General features: G+C 33.9%; 1 protein-coding gene across 3 annotated transcripts in view; it reads right to left on the bottom strand.

The window, feature by feature from the left end:
* hyd (E3 ubiquitin-protein ligase hyd) overlaps positions 1-25083 on the bottom strand; it is a 260665-nt gene that overhangs the window by 127386 nt on the left and 108196 nt on the right. For all 3 annotated transcript variants that reach the window (XM_085815614.1, XM_085815615.1, XM_085815616.1), the window contains 5 exons: positions 19471-19558; positions 19217-19347; positions 2502-2637; positions 689-935; positions 371-609 (listed from right to left, as the gene is read on the bottom strand). In XM_085815614.1, the coding sequence (XP_085671740.1) occupies positions 371-609; positions 689-935; positions 2502-2637; positions 19217-19347; positions 19471-19558 (841 nt within the window). The remainder of the gene's footprint in view (positions 1-370; positions 610-688; positions 936-2501; positions 2638-19216; positions 19348-19470; positions 19559-25083) is intronic.

Genomic DNA, 25083 nt, shown 5'->3' with positions numbered 1-25083 from the left:
AGCAGACAAGAGAAAACTTGGCAGATCATTGCATTAACATTCACAACATTAAATTTCATTTAATAAAAAAGTCTTTATGTTTTACTTCAATTTGTATTTTCAATAAGGTAATATTTAATTAAGTTCACTTTTAGAACCAAAGGTGTAATAATCTTATGAATCTTGAAGGATGTAACAATCTACATATTTACTCATTTCAATCTGAATTTTAAACAGTAATTTTTGGTCTCTGTAAATTTAAGGAAAGTCATCTATCACAGTCACTCAAAATCAAAAGCAAAATAAACTAATGCAAATATAAAAACAGGAAGATGAAATTTTGCATCATGAAATACTTTATTAAATTAATAAGTAAAATAAAAATAATTACCGGCTATTTGGATAACACACTAGATCAGTATCCTCAATCAGTTTGCTTAAAAGCTGATATCTAGATGGCTGATGACCAGAAATAAGTGCTTTACATTTACATTTTTCCCAACAATCACAATAAGCAGTGGGAGAAGTTTTCTTCAGTTTGCAATCATGTCCTTTATGGCAAACACGTGCACACTCAGTACAGCAACACAGCGAGCCCGTAAGACCACAGGTACGACACTCAAATATGTCCTAGAATTAAATTTTAGACAATCAAATATCAGAAAGTTATTCAAGATTAAAATACAGAATTCTGAAGTTTTAAAAGTACTTGATTTATATGTTCCGCTCCTGTCCATGTGAAACTGCATGTATCATTATAGCAAAGAACATGCAAAGGTGAATCATCTGGCAAAGCTCCACGGGGATAAATCATGGGCTGCATGAATTTCTGTTTTTCTTCGGTATCTCTTGCTGCTTCTTGAGCTAATCGCAAGAATGTATCCATTAATAGTAGAGCAGCCTGATAAGCTCGTCCTGATACAGCTGACATAAATGGTGTACACCCTTGGGCATCTCTGGGCAAATTAAAAACATAATTAAGAAATTTATTTCAGTAAAAAATACAAAAGCAAAAGCGTGGGGGGGGGAATACATTACTTTGAAAACTACAATAACATGAAAAATTTGCCTTCAATACTATTTATAGTTACCATTAACGCTATATAAGCAGATAACATCATTTCCCCCTCATTCCCCTCTTCCCGGTTAAAATTTTCTGATACCACAAACCAGATTCCCAACCCTTTTCTTGCATCAACCCCTTTTAAAAGAACTTTTTTTTTCCATCAACCTCCATGCATTTTTCTCTCTTTATACAGCATACAACATAATCATAATAGAAATAACTGCACATAAATAATTTGAAGGTAACAGATTAAGAATATGAACAAACGTTTTTATTATTTAAAAAATAAAAAAAAAAAAAAAAAAAAAGAGGTTTATTTTTATGTTTACTTAACTTTATAAAGAAGTTTTCAAAAACAAAATCACAATTTCTAATTGCACAAAAGTTCAATTTTAATTTATGTGATGACGTTGCTTGATCATACTGGTATAATTTTTTTTTTAATATTTGGTACAAAACTGCTTAATCCTTGTTAAAAAATATTCAACCTTCTTATTTCCCATAGTAAATCACTGACTTGATTAAAGGCAGCTTCCACTACATTAGGCAACAAAAGAGCCAATAATACTGGTTCGGTAATAACTTTTTATTTGGGGATATTTTTCATGGATGACTTTAAAATTCCAAACTTAGCACTCTCGTGTATTTGAACAAGACTTGCACTAAACATACTCCTTCAATGCAGTCAACTCTTTCTGTGTTATAATATTAATTACTTTGTTATAACATCAAGATCAAATATACTGTAACTCATTAGTTCTATTAGCCATGTTGGCACATTCAAATTTTCAATGTCTTGAAAAGCAAACATTAAAATCTTCTTTTAAACTTTACAAATCAACACAAGTAGGACATTTTTTGAATTTTATTAATTGTGTTGCCTTAAGGTTATCAGCTTCAACGAAAAATTCAATTATGCATACCCCACGGTAAAACTTGTCAGCAGTCAACACATAAACAACATTTTAACAACCTTAAAAACGTGCTTCCAAGGCATATTTTTAATTAACTGGTTGTCAATTTTTAATTAGTCATTAAATATAATTAATTTTATTATATTCAACTTAAATACCATGAATATTAAAAATTGAATAATTAAAAATACTTGTAAATTAAATTACGTGCATATTAATTAAAAATTTTCATTTTTAATTAATGTGCACATAATTTACAAGTATGAATTAAAAACATAATTTACAAGTAAGGAGGTGGAAGTGTTTTTTATGGATCTTTCTTGCATTTTTAATTTTGTTAAATATTTGCTATTTTTATGTAATTTTAGTGTGGCAACATTTTTGAAAGAAGCTGTTGTGTTTTGTGTATTAGCTTCGCAAAAAATTAGCTGCCATTAACTGGACTGTGCAATTTGCGAGGGGGAGATTGTCAGAGAGCCCCTTAATACATTTTGTTAGATAAGAAAAAAAGTTTCAAAGCTAATAAACTTCAAATTATTTACCGCGCTGTAAGAAGATCCCTTAAAAATGGTTTCAGAACTGGAGAATCACATAAACTCCAAAGAATGTTCAAAGCAGCATTTTTCCTTTCTGAAGGTTCTGTTGATGTGCTTAAGCTTCCTAAAGGTGACATGGAACCTACAAAAGTAAACAATTACTGTTACAAATGCACTAGAAACATGCACAGAAGTACATCAAGGACCATACCTTTCTTTTCACTTAAGAGTATAAAATCAGATAATATATTAAAACAGAACAAAATTATATGGTGACATTTTTTGATATTGTATTTCACTTTGTGATTTAAAAAAAATATATATCATCAAAGACTGCATCTATTCTTAGAATCACGGAGTTCTGTTTCCCAAACAACATTAGTAAATGGCTGGCGTAATGAATGGCCAACTTCTATATATATCGAAACTGAGAGCGATGGCAGTGAATTTTCTGGTTTTAGGGTCAGTGCAGCAAAGGTTAAAGCAACAGAATTTTTTCTGTATTCGAAAGAAAGAACAAATGACTAGGCTTTACACAGAGAGTATATTGTTAAATAGATGATACGTCCAGATGAGCCAGCACTGGCATATCAGAAGAACAATGACAAAATTATTGGCTCTGTTTTGAACTCGAACAGTAAGTAAACAATTCAGGCACAGACACAGATAGTGAATTTGACAGGAGTGACTTCTCTTAATGAAGATTTGGAACATGGTGAAAAATACCTAAAATTTTTAGAACAAGCAGTGTCATAGAGTCAGAGATTATGACTCTACATGATTAAGAAAAAATTATTCTGGAGCAACCCTAAAGTTTTAAAGCAAACCTCTATCCAGAAAAATGAAAAATGTCAAATAAAAAAAGAAAATTTTATGCTTTATTAATGTCCCTTATTTTCTTAAATCTTTATTGTATATGTCCTTAAGGTTTTTAAATATCTCTATAATCACTAATATAAATGAGTGCTAGAATACAATAAATAACTGTACCTAATACATATAATAATAATTTAATGCATATAATAAATTAATGTAATATAATGTATATAATAATTTAATCAAATTTATGTAATAAGCCTTATTTATTTTGCAGCTTTAGTCTAAATATTATGCTTTATCTTTTCTGTCCTGATAGCTGCCAAATCCTAAAACGTGTGCAATCGCTGGTCCCAAGCATTGCAAATTTCTGGTCTTCTACTGTATTTACAATGTAAGAATATTTTGCAGATTCAAATAACAGAATAGTAAACATACAATTTTCTTTGGTTTTTGAAAGATACTAGAATAACTAACTATATAATAAAAAATACAAAACATTTATGCATATTTTAAATCTTAATTTTTTTCAGATATTTTAAGATCTAATTTATATGTATATTTCCTTTTCTTAGCTACTCTTTTAAGTTCATATCCTTTCATATCAAATCAATGTTACTGCTGGTCTCTGCTTCATCTGCTAAAAGCAATGTACTTCATTAATATCTTCAATATCCCTTTGAAGAAAATTTTACTTCTGCTTCATATAAACAATTTCTTCCTCAAAAATCTTTCTTTGCTTTTTGAATTTTCAGATTTAGTTTAAGATTTTTGTTAAATACTGCATGTATTTAGATCTTGCAGAAGCTCCTGCTGATCTCATTTCTTTATTAATTTCGATATTACGAATACCTCCAGAAAATTATACATAATCAAATATTGTGCGTCAAGAAATGTGCGATGAGTCACTTAAATTTTCAATTTCAATTGCTTTATTTACAGAGAAGCCCCTTTCAACAGAAGCCTGTCCATATGCCAAGATAAGAATCATTTTCACTATTTTCCGTATATTTGAATAGTGAAAAGTCATGAGATAAGAAGTGGGAAATGTGTCAAGAGAAAGATTTGGGAGATCAAAAGTAAAAAACTTATGTAATTTTTTTTAACTACTTTGTCTACTAACTCTCTAAACTGCAGCAGAATTTCATCACAATCATCTTGTAAAACACGCTTATTCCGTGTTAATAATGTTTGAACTATTTTCATTTTGTTCTGGGCTTTTCTAGACTTTAAGCCATTAATCATTTGATGATCCACCATCTGAATGGCACTCTTCCATTCAGATTGTAGCCACCCTTTAATCCAAGAGATATTAATAATGTCGAGTAGTCTTCGTTTTCTTTTATGGCCAAGATTTTTGAATAATTTTTCATGAAATCCATCAGTGTGTTAGGGAATTTGCTAAAATTGAAAATGGCCATTGCTAGAAGTAACTGAAATTCCTATAAGGAAAAGTGTTCAAGTTTGGGTGTCCGAGGTTGGAACTATGATATCGATAAGTCATGTTTTTGGCTTTTCTCAAAATCGGCCTATTCTCACGTGTAAAGTCAAACCTACTGTTAAATGATAACAGGGCTGCAAGACTATTGGCAGGTGTTTAGTCATCAGGAAAAGCTTTTTTATTTGCATCTGTTGTCGAGTTATATTTTTCAAACTGTTCCTTCTCTTCATTGATGTTCTTGACGATTGAGCTAACTATCCTAGCATCCAATGTACTGCACATTTCCTTTCACTTTGATCTTTTCAGAAGCTTTATACCCATCTGAAAAGATCATCAGTATATTCAACATGGAACAAAATGTCCTGTTTTTCTTGATCTTGGCATTAATTTTGTTAATCGCAGACATCATGCTTTCGTTTCGTTCCCCCTTTTGTTAGAAGTGTCAATTAGATGTTTTGTTTTTTTCCATAAAAGACTTAAGAAGCATTCTGTGCATAGTAAGGGCCATAGCATTTTACATTGCCTCTAGGAATACAAGTCTTAGCTTTGTTAAGGGCAATTTCCTTGAAATTCAGCCAGCTGTTATTGAAATTGTCAGTCAAGGGTTCTAAGGCTAGGGTGGTGTCTACAAAATCTCCGAATAAATCCCAGTCACCCTTTCATAGTTCCAAAATTTTTCTCAGATATAATGATCTCACTGTTTTTTCGTAAATTCCAGAAGAATCAACAGATGACCACTTCTAAAACTGTTTAGCAGAGACCATGAGCATTGAGAGAAAATGCCCGTACTGGCAATCATGATGTCAATAGCCTCAGAAGGTATTATAACTAAAGAAAGTGCAGGTATCGGCTCCTAAAAAAAGGCAAGTTTTCAATGAAGCAGGTTTCAAGAAACAGCGGAAAATAAGGTGTTACCAATGTGGAAAGGACGGACATATCCGACCTAACTGTCCATCGCTGGAAAAGAATAAGGCTAATCTGGTGAATAATCTAGGAACGGAGAGTTTAGGAAAATGTTTTGAGTCGTATTTCAAGAAAGCAGTAATTAATGGGATAGAGAGAGAATATCTGAGAGATACTGGAGCTGGTATAGGTCTGTGCAATAGTACTTGGATTAATACTAGTGACTTATTAGGGGAAACTGTATGGGTGAAACAGCCTTTGGACACAGAATGTAAATGTTTACCTTTGGCGAAAGTCACCATTGAAGGTGATTTTGGTGTGGTCACCACTAAGGCAGTGGTTACTCCGGTAGAATTAGATAAAGAGTATTATTTGTTAGGAAATACAACTGCACAAATGATAGAAGAAATTAGGGAATAACCAGTTCTCTTGAATGCTGTGGAAACTCGTAGTCAAGCACATGCATGCAGGAGTTTCGAGAGAACGAGCATAGAAGACTTAGATTCCAGATCGGAAGAGAAGAAAGAGATAGAAAGTGAAAGTGTTGTGAATAATGAGCTTTCGGAAGAAGGGAAGTTAACAAGTTATACAGAGGACTCTATTCAAATTCCAGTCATCAGTTCAGAAGAAAGGTCTATCCTTGCGGATGTTTCGTCAGCAGAATTCTTGGAAACACAAAAAAAACATGCGCTAGTTTAGCGGCCATCTGGAAGAAAGGAGAAAGTGAAAAAGATTTTACAATTGTAAATGAGAGACTACTCAGAACGGCAGGTTCTAAAAAGGGGGAAGATTAGCTTCAGCTGTGTGTGCCTCTGGTTTTTAGGAAAGGGATTTTGAAGTTATGACACGAGGAAACCTCTGGTCATTTGGGGGTAACAAAATCCAAGAACAGGTTTTGACACACTATTTCTGGCCAAATTGTTACCAGAAAATTGAAAAATTTGTGAGGAAATGTGATATTTGTCAGAATGTAGGTCACAATAGGGATAAAAAGAAAGCCCCAATGAAGGTTGTGCCTGTTATATGAGAGTGTAGCAGATTAAATATTGACGCAATAGGACATCTGATCCCTAGTTCACGTGAAAATACAGTCAAAAGTCTTTAATCCAGACGTCCATAATTCAGAATAATCTATAATCCGGACACTAGGGATCAGAGGTCCTACTGTTCATCAATATTTAATCTGCTACACTCTCAAATAACAGGCACAACTTTCATTGGGGCTTTCTTTTTATTACTATTGTGCGTTTACGCATGCGCAGAGGGGGGGAGGCGCACAATGAACTGTAAGTTGATCTTTCAGCACTATCCTTATCTTCAGGGCAGATGTTTTTATTTTATTTGGCTTATAATTCCTTACAAAATGTAGTATTTCATCTCGATGTACTCCGTCTTTGATATGATTTAAATCAAATTCCTTATAAATATCACGAATACACATCAAATAATTTTCTAATTTCAACTATGCGTAATGTATGCTTTACGCATGCGTGCGTTGAAAGAAATGTTTAATAAAGTAAACAATTTTTTTTTTTTTTTGTAAATTTTGATACCCTTTAGATCATAATTGCTCTTTATTTCATAAAATACGGTTTCATATTTTTAATTTTATAATTTCTGCATGCCATCTTACCAGATTTAAACTGATGATCTATAATCCGGAAAAACAGATAATCAGGAATCGCTGAAGTTCCGGCCACTCCGGATTAAAGACTTTTGACTGTACTTAATTACATCAATTTGTGTTGCTATCCAGATGCCATTCCTGTACAAAATTTAAGCTCTAAATGTTGGTATGCATATAGTGATGGACTGTCGCCAATAGCGCGATAAACTGTATGAACTGGAAACCCTGCAAAAGAGTTAACTGTGTAACTCTCTTATTCTTTACACTTACTTTTCTCACTCCTTCTGTATAGGACAGTGATATGATACTCTCTATAATATAAATTTTTTTTTCAATATGTATTTGGAATACTAACGAATTTTTATCTATTTTTCATGTATTAATAAAGAATGTGTTTTGTGATCTTACAATTTCCGTCTACACCTATTTTGGATTACAAGTTAATTAGGTAAACTATTTCTTTTGCAAAAGCTTTACAGTTTGAAGCTTGAAGAAGACGGAAATATGCAAACACATATAAATACATTACTGGAGTTAGTTGATAACATAAAAGAAGAACATAAAAGACGAACACGTTGCGGCACTTTTGCTTTGTACAATGCCTAGTTCTTACGATACGCTCGTTACGGCTCTTGACGGCAGAGCAGAATCGAAACTGAATCCAGAATTCTTGAAAGGGAAATTAATTGACGAATTTAACAAGAGAGCTGAAAATAATTCATCAGATTCAAAGGCATTTAAAGCCTCATTTCAAAACAAGCCAAAGAAAGAAAAGTTTTGCTCATATTGTCATAAAAATAACCATTTTAGTTCAGAGTGTTATCATCTAAAATCGAAACAAAAAAATGAACCGCGCCAACACTCAAAGAAAACATACGCGGATTCTAAAACACGCCAAGCAAAGAATGTCGGTAACCTCGCGATGAATCAACAACAAACAAAAATTTAAAACACCGGAAATCGGATCCAGATGTGACAGCGTCGCTCTGTCTATTAACTACACCATACATCAATCATCCGAGAGTTTTATTTTTGACAGCGGAGCAAGTAGCCACCTGGTAAATAATAAGAAATATTTCACGGAATGTAAACCCATAAATCTGTCAGATATTATAACTGCGAATGGGCAATGTATTAAATCAACGGCGATAGAACTGTCCGTTTCAAAACACTAAATGCTAAACAAAAAAATAACTGAAGTTCTTTTATCGGAAGTTTTATATGCTCCTGAATTAGAAACGAATTTAATCTCAATTAAGAAAATAACAGAAAAAGGACTTTCGGTTCTGTTTGAAGGAAATAAATGTATGATCGCGAAAGGAGATCAGATTATTCTAGAATGTCATGCAACTAATAATCTTTACCAAATTAAACCAATTGATAGGAATAATGAACCATCAGCTCGTGTAGCATTTCAGTGCAAAAATGAGAACTGTGTTCAACTTTGGCATAGACGCCTTGGCCACAGAAACGATGACGCAATCAAGCAACTTGTAAACAAAGAACTCGCTGAAGGAATTAAACTAGATAATTGTAAACATGATACAAAATGCATTCAGTGCATAAAATGTAAACTAACTGATTTTCTGTATCCCAAAGAATCGAAATTCAGAGCATCTAAACCGCTAGAACTCGTTCACATTGATGTTTTAGGACCAGTACAAACACTGTCTGTCAGTGGATACCTATACTTCGTAACTTTTATTGATGATTACAGCAGGTTCACAATGATTTACCTAATGAAAAAGAAAAATGAAGTAATTTCTAAACTAAAACAATTTATTGCTCTTACAAACAATAAATTCGGGAGAAAGGTAAAAACGCTAAGAAGTGATAACGGTGGTGAGTACACAAGTAAGGAACTTGAAGAATATCTTATAAAACATGGTATAAATCACCAGCTTACTGTAACGTATTGTCCAGCACAAAATGGAGTAAGTGAATGCAAAAATAGGTCTTTGATGGAGATGACAAGATGTCTTTTAGCTGACTCAGGTCAACCTCACAGATACTGGGCAGAAGCAGTGCTGACTGCAAATTATTTACAGAATCGTATGCCTACAAAACCAAATGCAAAAACTCCATACGAATTATGGAATAACAAGAAACCCAACCTCTCTCATCTGAGGACTTTCGGGTGCAAGGCATTTGCTTACATCCATAAATCTAAAAGAGGTAAATTGGATAATACTGCTATAGAAGGAATACTCGTCGGCTATGACAGCAGAAGTAAAGGCTACAGAATTTTAATTCCTGGAGACAAAATTATAATAAGTCGATCTGTACGATTTATTGAAGGCACTGAAACTAACGAGCCTGTAAGCATCTATTTAAACAAGGATGAAGAAAATCCTAAGGAAGAAAGCTCAGAACGGGAAGAAATAAAAATAGAAGAACCCAAAGAGGAAGAAATATCAGAACACAAAGAAGAATCTTTGGAAGTCAGAAGATCGAACAGACTCACAAAAGGTAAACCTCCTGATCGCTACGGATTCCATGCCAAATATCCAATCTCCTCCGAACCCAAAACTTAAAAGGAAATTCAAAGTTTGGAAGAAAATGAAAAAAGAAAATGGCTAACAGCTGTTCGAGAAGAAATTAATTCACTAGAAGAAAACAATACTTGGGAATTAGTTGATTTACCAAAAGGAAGAAAACCAATAGGATGCAAATGGTCTTTCAAGACAAAGCTCAATGCAGAAGGAAAAATTGAAAGATACAAAGCCAGATTAGTCGCAAAAGGATTTAGCCAGAAGTTTGGATCTGACTATGATGAAACCTTTGCTCCTGTAGTAAAATACACAACGTTACGAGCCTTCCTATGTGCAGCTTCGTATAAAAACATGTCTGTCAGACATATCGATGTCAAAACAGCTTTCCTTCATGGAGAACTAGAAGAAGAAATTTACATGACTCAACCCGAAGGATACTCAAAAGCTGGAAATGAAAATAAAGTTTACGAGCTGAAGAAATCCATATATGGTTTAAAACAAGCCGCTAGAGCTTGGAATCTGTAAATTGGAAAAATACTTTTAAACATGTCATTTAAACAAAGTAAAGCAGACCCATGCTTGTTTTTCAAAAACATCAATCGAAAATTCACGTATATAATATTACATGTAGATGATATGCTTGTAGGAAGTGAAAGAGAAGAAGATGTAATGGAAACAATCCAACAATTGAACGCTAAATTCGAAATCAAAAACCTAGGAGAAGTCACCTACTATCTCAGCATAAACATTGAAAGATTTAAAGATGGAACTTTTGCCATAAACCAAAAGAATAAAATCTAAGAAAATGTTCAAAAGTTTGGACTTCAGAACGAAAAACCAACATATACGACAATGGAAACAAACTACTGCAAACTAGAAGATGAAGATGACCTTCTAGAGGATAATACAGAATATAGACAAGCAGTAGGGGCATTATTGTATATTGCAACATTCAGCAGACCAGATATAGCATGTGCAGTCAATCTACTGAGTAGAAGAAACGAAAAACCTCGGAACACAGATTGGAATGCTGTCAAGAAAGTCATTCGATACTTGCATACAACTAAAGACTTTAAGTTGGTCTTTAACAGAATTGAAGAACCTATACTAACTGCATATTCGGATGCAGATTGGGCAAATGACAGAACAACAAGAAAATCCATTAGCGGATACACATTCAAACTAGGAATTAACTGCATTTCATGGAGCAGCAAATGTCAAAACTGCATTGCACTATCTTCAACTGAAGCAGAATATATTGCAGCAGCTAATACAGCGCAAGAAGCACAATGGCTTTTAAATTTGCTTAAAGATCTAGGACTAAAACAAAATCTGCCGATTACTCTCTATGAAGATAACAAATCGTGCATCAAACTATCACAAACAGAGAAAAATAGCTCCAGAACAAAGCATATAGACGTGAAATACCACTACTTGCGTGAACTTCAACAAAACGGGATCCTGTGCCTAGACTACTGCAGAAGCTCCAACATGATTGCGGATCTACTTACCAAACCACTAGGCAAGCCTGCGTTCGAGAAACTTCGAGAATCGCTGCAAATGGCAATCCTGCCCATCAAGTAGGGGTGTTGGTATGCATATAGTGATGGACTGTCGCCAATAGCGCGATAAACTGTATGAACTGGAAACCCTGCAAAAGAGTTAACTGTGTAACTCTCTTATTCTTTACACTTACTTTTCTCACTCCTTCTGTATACGACAGTGATATGATACTCTCTATAATATAAATTCCTTTTTCAATATGTATTTGGAATACTAATGAACTTTTATCTCTTTTTCATGCATTAATAAAGAATGTGTTTTGTGATCTTACAATTTCTGTCTACACCTATTTTGGATTACAAGTTAATTAGGTATGATCTCGCTTGATGCTGCGCTGGATAGAAGGTAAGAAGGATCATTTTGCTCTCTATTTTTATTAATTTGTTGTGAAATTTCGAGGCTATAAAATGTTTTACAACACTAAAGGTGTGATTCAAGCCTTGATACAAATCTTTTCTAGATCAGGTTACCCTAAGGAAATTCAGTGTGATTTGGGTATATTGTTTACCAGTGAACTTATATCTGAGATTTTTAGTAAGTTTGGAATTAAAGTGCATCATTTCTTCTGTGTGTCACCCTCAAAGCAATTACGTTGAAAGGTTGTATTCCACCTTGAAAAGGGTATTGAACGCTTTGTGCTTGGAAAGCAGGAAGGAAAGACTGGGAAGAATGTTTGTCATGTGCTTTATTCGCCCTCAGAAATGTTAGCCATGAGAGCACAGGTTTTAGTGCCTGCGAGTTAGTACATGGAAAAAATTTAAGAATGCCCCAAACGATCGTGTTTGAAAACTGGCTAGAGGAAGAAAGTTCAGACCCCACTGTGGTTGAGTATGTTCTAGACTTGGTAACTTGGTAAACAGATTAAAGAAATGTCAGGAGCTAGCTGTAGAGAGGATGAAAGAGTGTCAGAGTAAAAGGAAACTCTGGTACGATCGCAACGATGTTACGAAAAGGTTTAAGGTCGAAGATCTCATGCTTGTTTTAGCCACGTCTAAACCACACAAAATGGCTATAAACTGGATAGGGCCATGTAAAGTAACTAGCATAATTTCCAAAACCAATTATATGGTAGAGATTCTGGGTAAGTGTAACAGTGACACCATGTATCATGTCAATTTGATGAAACCTTATCATCATTGCCCCGGATTGTGAATCTGGTGATGGAGGAGGTCATGGAAGATATCGAGGGAGAAGTTTATATTCCTTATCCCTCGGCTGATCGAATTCAGGTGGACTTTTGCAAAATAGTTGGAGATAGTAAGCTAGAAGAAGGAGCTTTGCCAGAGGACATAGGAAAACTCCAGTACGTTATAGGGAGTATGGAGAGGTGTTTTCGTCCGACCCCGGCTGTACGTCTTTTGTTGAAATGGATATTAAATTGCTGGATGAGACTCCGGTTAGAGTCAAGCCTTACCGAATGTCCTCGAGACAAACCAACATCTTAAAGGAGGAAATTAGGCAGTTGCTGGAATTAGGAAGTCAGGCAATCTCACTATGCATCGCCTATGATTTTAGTAGAGGTCTTAGGAAAAGATCCTCGCCCGTGTATAGACAGACTATAGAAAATTAAATTCAAGGACAATGACTGAATTTTTTCCTCTCCCCAATATAGAAGAGGTTGCAGAAAAGGTTATCGCAGCTCCATTTATCACCATAATGGATCTAACAAAAGGATACTTCCAGATACTGTTCACAGAATTATGCTGCATTTGCAACGCCTTTTGGATCTTTCATTCCGAAGAAAATGATGTTTGGGCTTTTAAATACACCTTTCCATTTTTGTAAATTGATCGCTCAAGTTTTAGGAGGGTTGGACAATTCTTTTCTACCGTATATTTACAACACTGCAGTCTTTTTGCCGACTTAAAACAGGTATATGAAGGATTTGGATGTGGTTTTAGGTCACCTTCAGGAGGCTAAATAGACTGTTAAGCCCTCGAAATGCAACGCCCAAGACCACGTGAAATTTCTGGGTCATGAAGTATGGTCTGGGAAAAGGTCACCTAGTGAGGCCAACATTTAAGCAATCCGAGATTTTCTGACCCCCACTACTATAACACAGATACGTAGCTACCTTTGTACTGTAGGTTACTATGCAAGGTACATAAAAGACTGCGTGCATATTGTGGTATAAAGGGCAAAAACAAAAAAGAAAAAGTGATTTGGACAAAAGAGTGCAACGAGACTTTCAATGAACTAAAGACCCAACTAGTAAAAAGTCCGGTTTTATTTGCACCAGATTATTCTAAAGAATTTACAGTGCAAACTGACGCCAGTTTATATAGCGCAGGTATTGTGTTGTCTCAAATTCAAGATGGGGAGGAACACCCTACACTGTATCTTAGCTAAAAGCTTTCTAAAGCGGAGAGAAATTATAGCATCATTGAAAGAGAACTAGCGGCCATTATTTATGGACTGAAGAAATTAAATCATTACTTAGACGGACAAAAATTCAAGATCCAGACAGATCATTATCCGTTGACATTTTTAAAGAAAATGATGGGATCAAATTCTCATTTGAGTCACTGCACATTATGTCTCCAGCAGTACAACTTTGAAATTGTTCATAGGCCAGGCAAATTACACAGTAATGCAGATGGCTTGAGTCATGCCTTAGTCTAGTGACTGAATATCACTAGTGGGATACAATGCAACTGAAAATTAGTGAAAATTGGAGAAAATTATTTTTGTAGCATTTTGGAATTATATTTTTGTAGATTCAAAATTGTTTGCATTATGTGTTTCATTTTCAAAATTGTTAGAATTAAATGTTTTATTTTAAGTATTAGCATTTTGTAAAATTTGAGGAATATACTTTGTATGAGGCAGACATTAGGAGTCGTTTAATTTATTTTTGTTGTATTCTTGCTTTTATGTTTATCTGTCTCAAGGTGAGGTTATTTAGAAATAAGTGCAGGGTAATGTAACTGGCTTCTCTATTATCACTTAAATGGTTACCACTTGTGTTTTGAAAGAAGCGAAAAGTATTTAGAATTTTCACTTCCATAGCCTAGAAAAATTCTTCTATGAGGGAAGGAGTTGTGAAAAGGTGGCATAAAGCTTCTCTGTCTAGGATGAGTTTTCAGATTGCAATAGTTTTTACAGGGTTGCCACTTAAAGAGGAGAATGAAATTCCCTGACTTTTCCAGATATGTTTTGAGAAATTCCAGTCTACCTGCATAGTGCATGTTGGCTGCCCTGAGAGGTAAATTATGGTACTTCTTGAAAACACAAAAATTTGCCAATTGCATATGACTATATACGTATATATAATCCTGAAAGCATTACTATTAAAGCTTTGCAGACATTTTGCAGCTACCGTAATTTAAAGAAGAAAGATCGCATCAGCGTAAACGCCGCACTCGAGAAAAATGGCAGGAAAAAATTTAAATTACACAAAAACGCCGCATCATCATAAACGCCGCAAAATTAAATTGTGCATAACATCGTCGTGGGCCGTATAGATGCAAAATCTCAACCTAAGTCCTGATATATTACATACCAGTTAAGAAAAATGCATGAAATGAAACCATAACTCAAAAATAAATTAAAGGTAAGAAATGTGGAAAATATATTTAGCTTCACATATATACTTGTATTTACCCACTAAAGAAATACATATTTTAAATACTCAGACTATATTATAAAAAATGTTGCAACAAAAAAATATTAACTTTGTACGAAAAAAGGAAATTTTAAATTTTACTTACAAAAGGAATTACAGCAAACTATACATCATATGAAGCCATCAAAATCTTATTCTTCACTATCTGAATTAAAAAGATTTAGTAAATCCTGATCTAAGTCTTACAGATACGTCACATTCATCATCTTGGTTTACAGTCTCTTTATCTAAGGATATAATTTCAGCTTCTTTGAACCCTGCTATTATTGACGATGTTTTTACCGATTTCCATGCACTTCCTACCCACTTTGCAACTTCTTCATAAGATGCTCTACGCATTTTATCGCTTTTGGTATACGTATGCAATCCTTCACTCATCCAACACTCCCACCGCTTTCGGACTTCAGCTTTGAAGGATTTATTACCTGATAAATCTAACTGTTGTAAGATTTTTGTCAAACCATCAGGAATTATTGCTTCGGTATTGCTTACACAATTTTTGACATCTGGTTTTCACTGACTCAAGTAAATGAGCACGCATGGAATCCATTATCAATAACCTTTTGGTTGGAAAAAAGATTCCATACGACACTGCCAAACTTTTTGTAGCCACTCATGCATGATTGTTTCGAACATCCAGCCATTCTCGTTTGCACAAATAATTACGTCATTAGGAAAATCTCCCTTCGGAATAGTCTTTCGTTTAAAAATGATCATCGGCTTTAGCTAGTCACCATTTGTGGCACATGCTAACACGCATATAAATGACGTTATTTCATGCCCCGTCACAAGCACAGGTACAATTTTTGCACCAGTTTCATCAACAGTTCTGTTTGCAGGAAGTCAAAAATCTAACGGCATTTCATCCATATTTATTATCTGTGACCGAAAAAGTTTTTTTTGTCAATAATATCTGTCACATATTTTAGAAAAGATGCCTTTTTATCCTGCCAGTCCACTGGTAATTGTTGCCCGACTGTTGTTCTAGTAGGCACAGAAATACTTTTTCTTTTCATAAATCTGCTACGCCTCTTTTGAAATCATTTATATTCAATCGTTTTGCTATAAATTTTGCTTGTTAGCGAATTTTTAGAGTCGAAATTGCCATTCCCTTTCCTCATTGATCCTTTTTCCAGTTTTCAATGTCGTCCTCTAGATTCGGCCACCTTACAGTACCACTTCTTTTGTTTCGTTTCTGTTGTGGCAGATTTTTAAGAAGTTCTTTTTCAGTCCTCCAATGTCGAATACATCTCTCGTCAACTTCAAACTCTCGAGCTGCTGCTCGATTTCCAATTTGCTCAGCACGTGAAATTACATTAAGCTTAAAACCAGCAGTATAGCTTCTGTGCCGTTTAGGTGACATTTTCAAAAATTTTCCACTCCCTTCTTACTTAAAAAATATCCAACAATACTTGTACCCAAACTGATGAGATCTGTATCTGGCAGAATGCCAAGAAAAATCGATTCATGCTGAAGGGGAAATATGTCAGAGTTCGTTACTGCGAGGCAGGTGGAGTCGTATCCGCCTTTGAAAAAAATTACAGAAAAGGCAAGGGTGGGGAGAGGATGGGTACTGGAAGATTTATCGAATGGCAGAGGAGAGAGACTATTCAAACTGATGAGATTGTTGATTTGAAAGGGGGAAGAATGTTATTGTTCTGAGATCTCGTTTAGGGTGAATAAGGCATGTAGATCTATTCAAGGGAAAGAATGTAAACAAAATAACGTTCGCAAAAAGCAAATGAGTGGTCTTTTGTGTTCGAACAGCACCAGTCTATGCACAATGATAAGGCCATCCAAACTATGTACAATGACCATCATAGGAAATATTTTATATTTAGTGCACCTAAACGCCGCATGGGTAGAAACGCTGCACTCGCTGAAAATTTAAGTTTTAAACACGTAAATGCTGCAGCGTTTCTTCTGGAAATTACGGTAAATAAAAAAAGAAATCTATTTAATGATATTTTTAAATAAACTCAGGTATTTTATATTTATTTAACAGCATACATAAACAAAAATATGTGCATTAAATTTCGTGATAGTATGTCATCATACTACTAGATTTAGTTTCAGAATTACGCCAGAGAAATTTGCCTGAAATTTGAAAGTATTATTAACTAATAATAAATAAATTTAGAGGAAAGGAGCATTAAAAGATATAAATAACATTAAAATGAAGTTAATTACTTAAAAACTGAATTAATGCTATTTTGGCGAATATTAAACGTTAGCCTAGATGACTGATAAGTATTTTTAAATTTTACCGCAAAATGAATAAAAAAAAAGTTTAAAAGGTTTTGCAGTAAAATCCTAGTCTTCGCTATGGCCTTTGTACAATTTTGAAAACTGCCGCCACCACTAAAATGACCGGTTTACTACCCAACACCTTCTTAAACAGAGACTAAAAGACAGAAAGTGGTAACAGTTGTTACTGCCCATCATAATGTCGCCAAATACCATTTGTACCATATATGGAGGTTAGAATAAAAAATTTGTATTGTTAAGATAAAAAAAACTTCTCTTCAACAGGAATGGCTCCTTCCCAACGTAGACGAAAACAGCTGCATATGCACGAAATATCTGTCGCCGAAGCTCACGAAGTTCAAAGGTCAAGTTTATCAAGAATACATGAAACGAATACCGTTTTAAAATTAAAAAGGAAAAGAAAATATTTTTTGCATGAGTAAATTAATTAACAGATTAGCTATTTTGATCAAAAAATGTATGAAAATCCAAGTATATATTATCGCAAAAGTCAAAGAACGTTTCTTCTTAACACATGCTCCACAATTCCCTGTACACATCGTGGAGGGGAAAATTCTCGCTATCAGGTTCCGTCGGCAAATCCCTTGGAAAATTTTTCCCTCTGCTTCTTAGTGGCACTCTAGCAAACTGATTTACATTACGTCTACGGAACCTTTCTTTCTCTACATAGACATTCTTACATTAGAACAGAGTACATGGGGGCAATTCTAGCCTCCAGAGTACCGTATATTAGGATTAAACTGATTTTGTTGTATACAAGAATGGGAAGGTATTTTCTTTAGTTCAACTTAACCTGCACATGCGAGTCTTAAGATTCTTGAGGCTACTGGAAACCAAACTTGCCAGAAACTTGCTTTGCCTTTCTAAAAGACAATCTGATTGGAGCTGCGAAAATTGGCTCTACACCAGCTGCCCGAATGACACCCATCCGATACATAATTCGCAAACAAAGCCATCTCTTCCAACATTGGCACAAAAATCGTTTTTTGGAGGATCGCCGTACGACATTTCCTGATTTTTCCAGATTTTGACTAAAATATTTAAATTCCTTGACTTTGTTGGTCAATTTTCGAATTCCCTGACTTTTTCCAGTTTTCCTGGTAGAGTGGCAACCCTGTTTTCATATCTGTGGTGAAATCCTGTGCCTTTGTTAACGATTCCAGTTGCAGCCTCGAAGGTTGCTCCAGTGGACAAAGAGGTAAAAGCTTTTCATCAGGGTCAGGAGATGGACACTTTATTAGGTATGAGTGAAAGAATCCTCCCCTGGGAGTCAGTGCAAGTAAACACATGGAGATATATAAGATGTTTTCCTGAGAAGAGAGAAGTTCCCTGTTTAGAGCTATGGGCATGTTGGCCGGCTAAGAACGATCATTCCTTGTGTATAATGCGATAGAGCATTTTTCCTGTAACCAAAATTCTGAAATTACAGGACTAAATGTATCCAAGTCCCATACTGTGAAGAATCGCCAACTATTAATGTTTTTATCTAATTAAAATTCATGGTATTGTTAGAACTTGAGTTTGAAATTCATTTCAACTCTGCATCACAACCCAGGGTTTGCGTAGCAGTTTTGGCCACTACACCACAACAGCTTATAAAAGCTGTTGTGATGAATTCAGATAACAACCCATGTATCAGCCATTTTTAAATATACATAAAGCATGATTTTTTGCATCTCTGTGCAAACAATTAAAGAATTTGTAAAAGAGAAGCCCCCTTTAAAAATTGCAAAAACTTTTAAAGCTAACAAGTATGCATATTTAATAAATTTCTATGGTCTTAAAAAAAAAAAAAAGAAAGAAAGAAAAAGAAGAAAAGAAAAGAAAGAAAGGAAGAGAAAAATGAAAAGGTCAAAATTTTTACATACACAATATTATCTTTACTTAAAAGGGAGGGATTCTTCACGGGGAAATAATACTTTTAATTTTTCCTTAAAAATAAAATGCTTCAAATGCAATTTAAAATATGGCAGAATAAAACCTAACCAGCAGCTGAATCTGTAGGTTCTGGAGGCCATCCAAGAGTAGGAATCCCAACATCCTGATCTCGATTTTCAAAGCCAGCAAGGTTGCGTGCTGCTGATGTTGCTCTACGCATAATTTCTCGAAGTGTGGAACTGAGAGAGAGGGAAGGAAAAAAGAAAAACTTTATATAACTCCACATTTTAAAAATGGAAAAAATTTTACATTAAAGTAACTGCATATTTCACAACAAATGAAGCAAATTTAAGATAACAAACTTGCGTGAAGGAAGGCCACTTCCACTGTTTGCAACTGTTCCACTTAATAAATCTAATGATTCCAGGCTTGCACTTCCACTTGTTTCCACTGAAGATTTGGAAAAAAAAAAAAAAAAGAAGAAGAAGAAGACAAAGATTATCAAACAAAAAATATGACATAAAAACTTACAGCAAGACCTTACCGTATTAAATACAGATTAATAATAAAATAATTTTGTATTTACACTATAAAACCATATTAAAACACTGCTAAGTTTTCACAAGTGGTCCATCAGCTTTTCTCCAGTTGAAATCCAAATAATAGATGGCTTAGATAAGGTCACTTTTTTGAGAGGGGGGGTGTCATTTTGTGTACGGTTTGTTCAGATATATGGAAGATTAAAATAAAGTCTCTACTGCAGCATGATCTTGTCATAATTTCTACATTATAAGGTTTCTAATTTTACAGCTACTTTTGTGGAGTTAAGATCATTCTAATTTTGCTACAATTCAGTTACTGAGTCTGAATGTTCAGAAGATTATTTCACAAAGAAAGTGGAATTTTCTTTGCTGTATCAAATAATAGAAAATTCATAAATATCTTTCTTATGTTTGCTAGTTCATTTTGACAATTTTCTAGATGACAAACCATATACTGAGTTTCACTATTTCTTTCACTGTAGATGGAGACAGTATGTAGGCCTGATGTTTTTATTGCGATAGCATCCAATTTCTTCACTCTTAATAATTTCCAAATTGATGAGGCTGGAATTACAGTAAGTTTAAATCCAGATTATGTGAACACTTAGAGGTTACATGGGGCAATGAAATAACAGGGCAGTGTCCCAATGAATCAATTTCTTCCCGGTTGTTGTATCGATGGCAAATTTACTTTTACAAACACTCAAAAGACTTGCTGTGTTGCCAGCCAATTTATGGTAGGCCATAATATAAAGTGTATTGCCAATTCTTCAGATAAAATCCAGAAAATGAAAATTATAACTAAATTCTTTTTAATCACAATTTGTATACCATTTAATTTTCCACAGAAATGTTTCAATATAAATCTATATCTACAACACTCAAGATTAATAACCCCCCTAACTTCAGATGTAGCAAGAAAATTTGGTGCTTTCTGATTATTCCCACCTCTGCCAAAAAATTGTAAAAACATTCATGAGTAAAGCAGTATGTCAGTAAACTAGTTATTTTGCAACTCACAATATCTCCATAAAGCATTTATGAGGCAAACCAGATATGTGATAAATTATGGAATTAATATGTATTTATCACATGTCTGTTTTGGCTGGCGCATAATGATGAATAGTAACAGATGCTAGGTTTGTGTAAATCTCTATTGTTTTCTTATGTAAAATTTGATCACTCTCTGCATGGGAAGAACAAACAACATTTCAAAAAAGAAGCATTTCTCAAAAATGTAAGTGTTTTATTACTTATCTTTCTTGGCTTTTTTAAATTTATTGATTGTTCCTGTCTGAATTTCTCAGTGTGCCACAATTTTGAAAATGACTATTGCCTTTCATCACTAGCTTGGTGACAAATTAGTCACCAATGAGTTCACGAATGCTCTCCAAATTTTCCAATGAATTCGTATCTTTTTGGTGGGAGTATGGATAACCAGAAAATACTGAATATCTTTATGATGTTAATAGAAATCTTACTAAGCAGTAAGAGTCCTGAGAGCCAGAATGGCTAAATTTGAATTAAAAGCCTATATTTTAGAAAGAGATTTAAATTACTATAGAAACAGTAAAACAAAAACAAAAGAAAATTGAGGCTTTTAAACCTCTCAGTGGCCACGGCTTTCGCTAAGAAAGCACAAATTTCCCAAAACTACTATGAGAACAATTTTTTTTTTTTTTTTTTTTACTTTAATGTAAAAACTCTCCTGGCATTTCATACCTGGATTTGTGTACTTTTGATATATTGCCTTAATTTCTTTGACATATTTTAATATGCATGTATTCTTACAGATATCACAAAAATATTCTAGGCTGTATATATATGGCCTTGCCGCTTAGAGGGTTGAGAAAGGAATTTTCTAGCCAAACTGAAATTCCCATGCATGTTAAGATCCTTTCTCAAAGTCTCAAATATTATCCAAACTTAGGAAATAATATAAATAAAAACAAATTTACATCAATAAAAAAAAAATTCCCTATGCGTTACACATAATTTTGGCTAAAAATGATAAATATTACAGCTTCTATAAAGAATTCTTCTTGCTTTCCCCATACACACTGTAAAATTTTATTAACTGCAATGCTTCACTAATGTTAAGTGGCAGTGTTGGGTGCAGTCCTTAGTTGCTCAATCAAGGTTTTTCACCCATATCATTTGGGACTCAAAGGAGAGACAGAAATAGTTAACATGGTATCATTGGGTTCACTTAGGTTATCGGAATGTGGTAAAGGCCACAAGAGCTATTTACGTGAAAGGAGGGATGACTTTCTGAAGTACTTTCTGAGTGAAACTGGCTTGTATTCATACTACACATGGAGAAACCCACAGGCAGGCCATTCACCTGGATTCAAGAACCCACAGCAAGTCAAACTACCAGTATTTAATGATTTTAACCACTAGTGAGGTAAGATATTGTTGGGACTGACTACTTTTGGAATTAGAGTACTAAATTAACTTGTAGAATGAATACTTGATTGTTTGCCCTTAATGAAAGTGGAGCATAATTTAGCTGGATTTTGCCTGAGTATGAGAATCCACTACTTACCAAAGTGTCACTGGATAACCTTAATCTATTTTAATCAGTATGAAACTCCATGATGTATTATAATCAGGATCAGGCTTATTATTATTAAAGTAATACTTTAAGATATTTTACAATGTTATAGAACACACTATATAATTTATTACTATTGGCAACATCTCTAACGCTGCACATAGTAAATGGCAAAACGATTTTGATCCTAATAATGGGCATATGAAAATCCACTATGTTCTTAATAATAGTTTTCATACTCTCAATAATTTGTTTGGCACTTTTTTCTATTTTTGAGCAATATTCTGAGTTTTGAAAAGGGATTTTTTTATTATGCACAGAAATTTCAGTTTGCATGGGGCTGATGACATTTTGATACTTTTAGTGTATTTATCTAATTCTCTTTCACGAAATCTATTATGCATCATTGTTGAATAGAAGTCTCATTTCTTAAAATGTCTAATTCCATCCTTTTGTTTCATTACTCCAGCAGTAACCATTTTCTCTGACAGACCAGTGAAAATATGTGACACAATATCAACATTCAAATCTCGGTATGAAATATTGGCTTTAAGTTCTAATTTACCCACTCTGACTTCTGGTCTCACTGCTTGATATATTAATTTGAATGAAATTTCTTCTACTGCTATAAGAATTTTCTTGGCATCTTTGAAGTTCTGGTAATAATCTTGAAAAATCATTAAGTAAAATTTTATCTTGATAGCATTTCTGTAGACAAACAACTACATTCAGTTTGTGATTAACAAAATAATTAATAATGGCACTGAATTCTTGAATATTTTTATCCAAAAACTGCTATATATTTCATACTGTAGTTATCATGAACAAACCGGAAACCCAGCAATAATCCCATTTGAGTCTTAATGGAAAAGTACACTGTTATTGATAAAACAATCAAACAAGTGAATTCATTGAAACACTGCTCTACTATCCCTCCTTGGCATCAGTTCAGTTTTCAAAAGATCTAGATATAAACTTATCATAACATGCCCCTTATCTCCCTGGAAACAGTTTCGAAGGAAAAATGGATACCAACACAACAGATGCATCAGGTGTATATATTATACCTGTCCAAGATGGAAAACAAAAAAGAGAAACGTGATACATTGATTCAGAATGTATAAAATTATCAGTAAGAACTAATAAATATAAGATATTTACATACTCTATAAATTGATACAGTAAAAATAAACAACAAAAAGACACGCCAGCCTAGTCAAAATACTTCTTAGAACATGCAAACTTACAATGGAACAAAACTAGAATAATCAATAAACTGCAGCATAAAAGCATCTTGCAATTGAATTAGAGAAGCTATAGATATTCCCACAAGATCATGTTGCAAGTGAAACAACGTGAAGTTCTTTAATCTTTCATACATCCAGATATCAATTCTCAAAAGTTCAGCAGCCTATTTGAAACAACAAATAAAAGGTGAATTTAATCATTCAGATTTCATTTAACAAAAAAAGATGGGAGGGCCACCAGTGAACAGTAGGGCATAGCTACCACTCTTGATAAAAGTAAAACTGGGAGGTTCTCAAGCAAAAACCAGGAGTTTCCAAGACATTATTAATTGCATGGCAACACCACTTCCAAAAACCAAATTGATTAAAATTGACTTTGTAATTCCTGATTCTCAGTTATTGAACTATTTATAATATGACGCTGATCTAAAGTTTATTACTACTCCCTGTGTCCATAGATATAGTATAATTTATTTTTGTCCGAAATTATGGTACATATTTAAAACTAATTATTTTTTAGTTAAGTGTATAAATGGAGTTAAACTGATGCGGGGAAACCTTTTCTAAGACTACCTGTGGTAACCATTCCTCAAGACAACAGCTCGTAGCCATTTCTCATGACGAAGCTTGACCTTAACATGAAGAATATTACAGGAACTTCCTCTGCATGAATTCTAAATTTTATGTTACCAATGACCTAGAGATGGACAAAACTGCTCCTTTAAGAGATCAGATCAGAACCGTTAGCTCATTAAAGTGAATCAGTTCTTTTAAACAATTCACTGCTCACGAACAATGACCTTAATGAATGCGTTCAGATACCTTGAAAAACTATATTAGATAGATAGTTTATGTTTATAAACATACACTAATTCTAAAGAAGACAAAGAGAAATTCACAGCTCTTGATTATAAGACGTAAAATAAGCAAATAATAATAAAAATATAATTTATTATTTTACATAAATATTACAGTAATATTGCATAAGAAAGTAATACTTAAAATATATATAGCTATACTATGATACAGTATTCAAAGGATCAAAATGAAACTCGAAGGAACAGCTCAAAGGAAGCGAAAAGAGCAAATAATCATGACTTCACAGAAGCCAGATTTGAAACAGTGAATAATGAAGACTATGTGGGAATCAGATCCGCATCTACAGTAGGAGCGTGCGAATAATCACGACTCCGAAGAACCTAGATCTGTGACTAGTGTCTGAGCGCTGAAAACTGGAAATCTGAGGAACTAGTTTCTATAATCTGCATACTTTAAACAGTTTCTTGTACTGCCGGATCGGGGGGGGTGGGGACGCCATCTATTTGCAAATAGGGATGATCAGTTTCGCTGAGATACAACGGTTTTTTTAATGTTTTATTTTTTAAATACTAGATGGAACACAAGCAAACCAAAAGCACATATACATACATACATACATACATAACACACAGAAGAAATAAGTCAGAGATGTTTCTGGTAAAATAATATAGAAAAGATTGCTAGCGTTTACATTAAAAGGAATCAAATTTTTGACACGCTTCCCAACAAACAGCTCTTCGTGAACTGTTAAAAAAATGGCCATTCCATTTTCGCCAGAGAGCTGATAATTGGTTCAGTAAAGTGAATCAG

This window comes from Stegodyphus dumicola, chromosome 4 (assembly GCF_044657685.1).
Source record: "Stegodyphus dumicola isolate Sdum_Otavi_A_Nest chromosome 4, ASM4465768v1".
NCBI lineage: Eukaryota > Metazoa > Arthropoda > Arachnida > Araneae > Eresidae > Stegodyphus > Stegodyphus dumicola.
The sequence above is the reverse complement of the archived record's forward strand: the minus strand, read 5'-3'. Positions and strand labels throughout refer to the sequence as shown.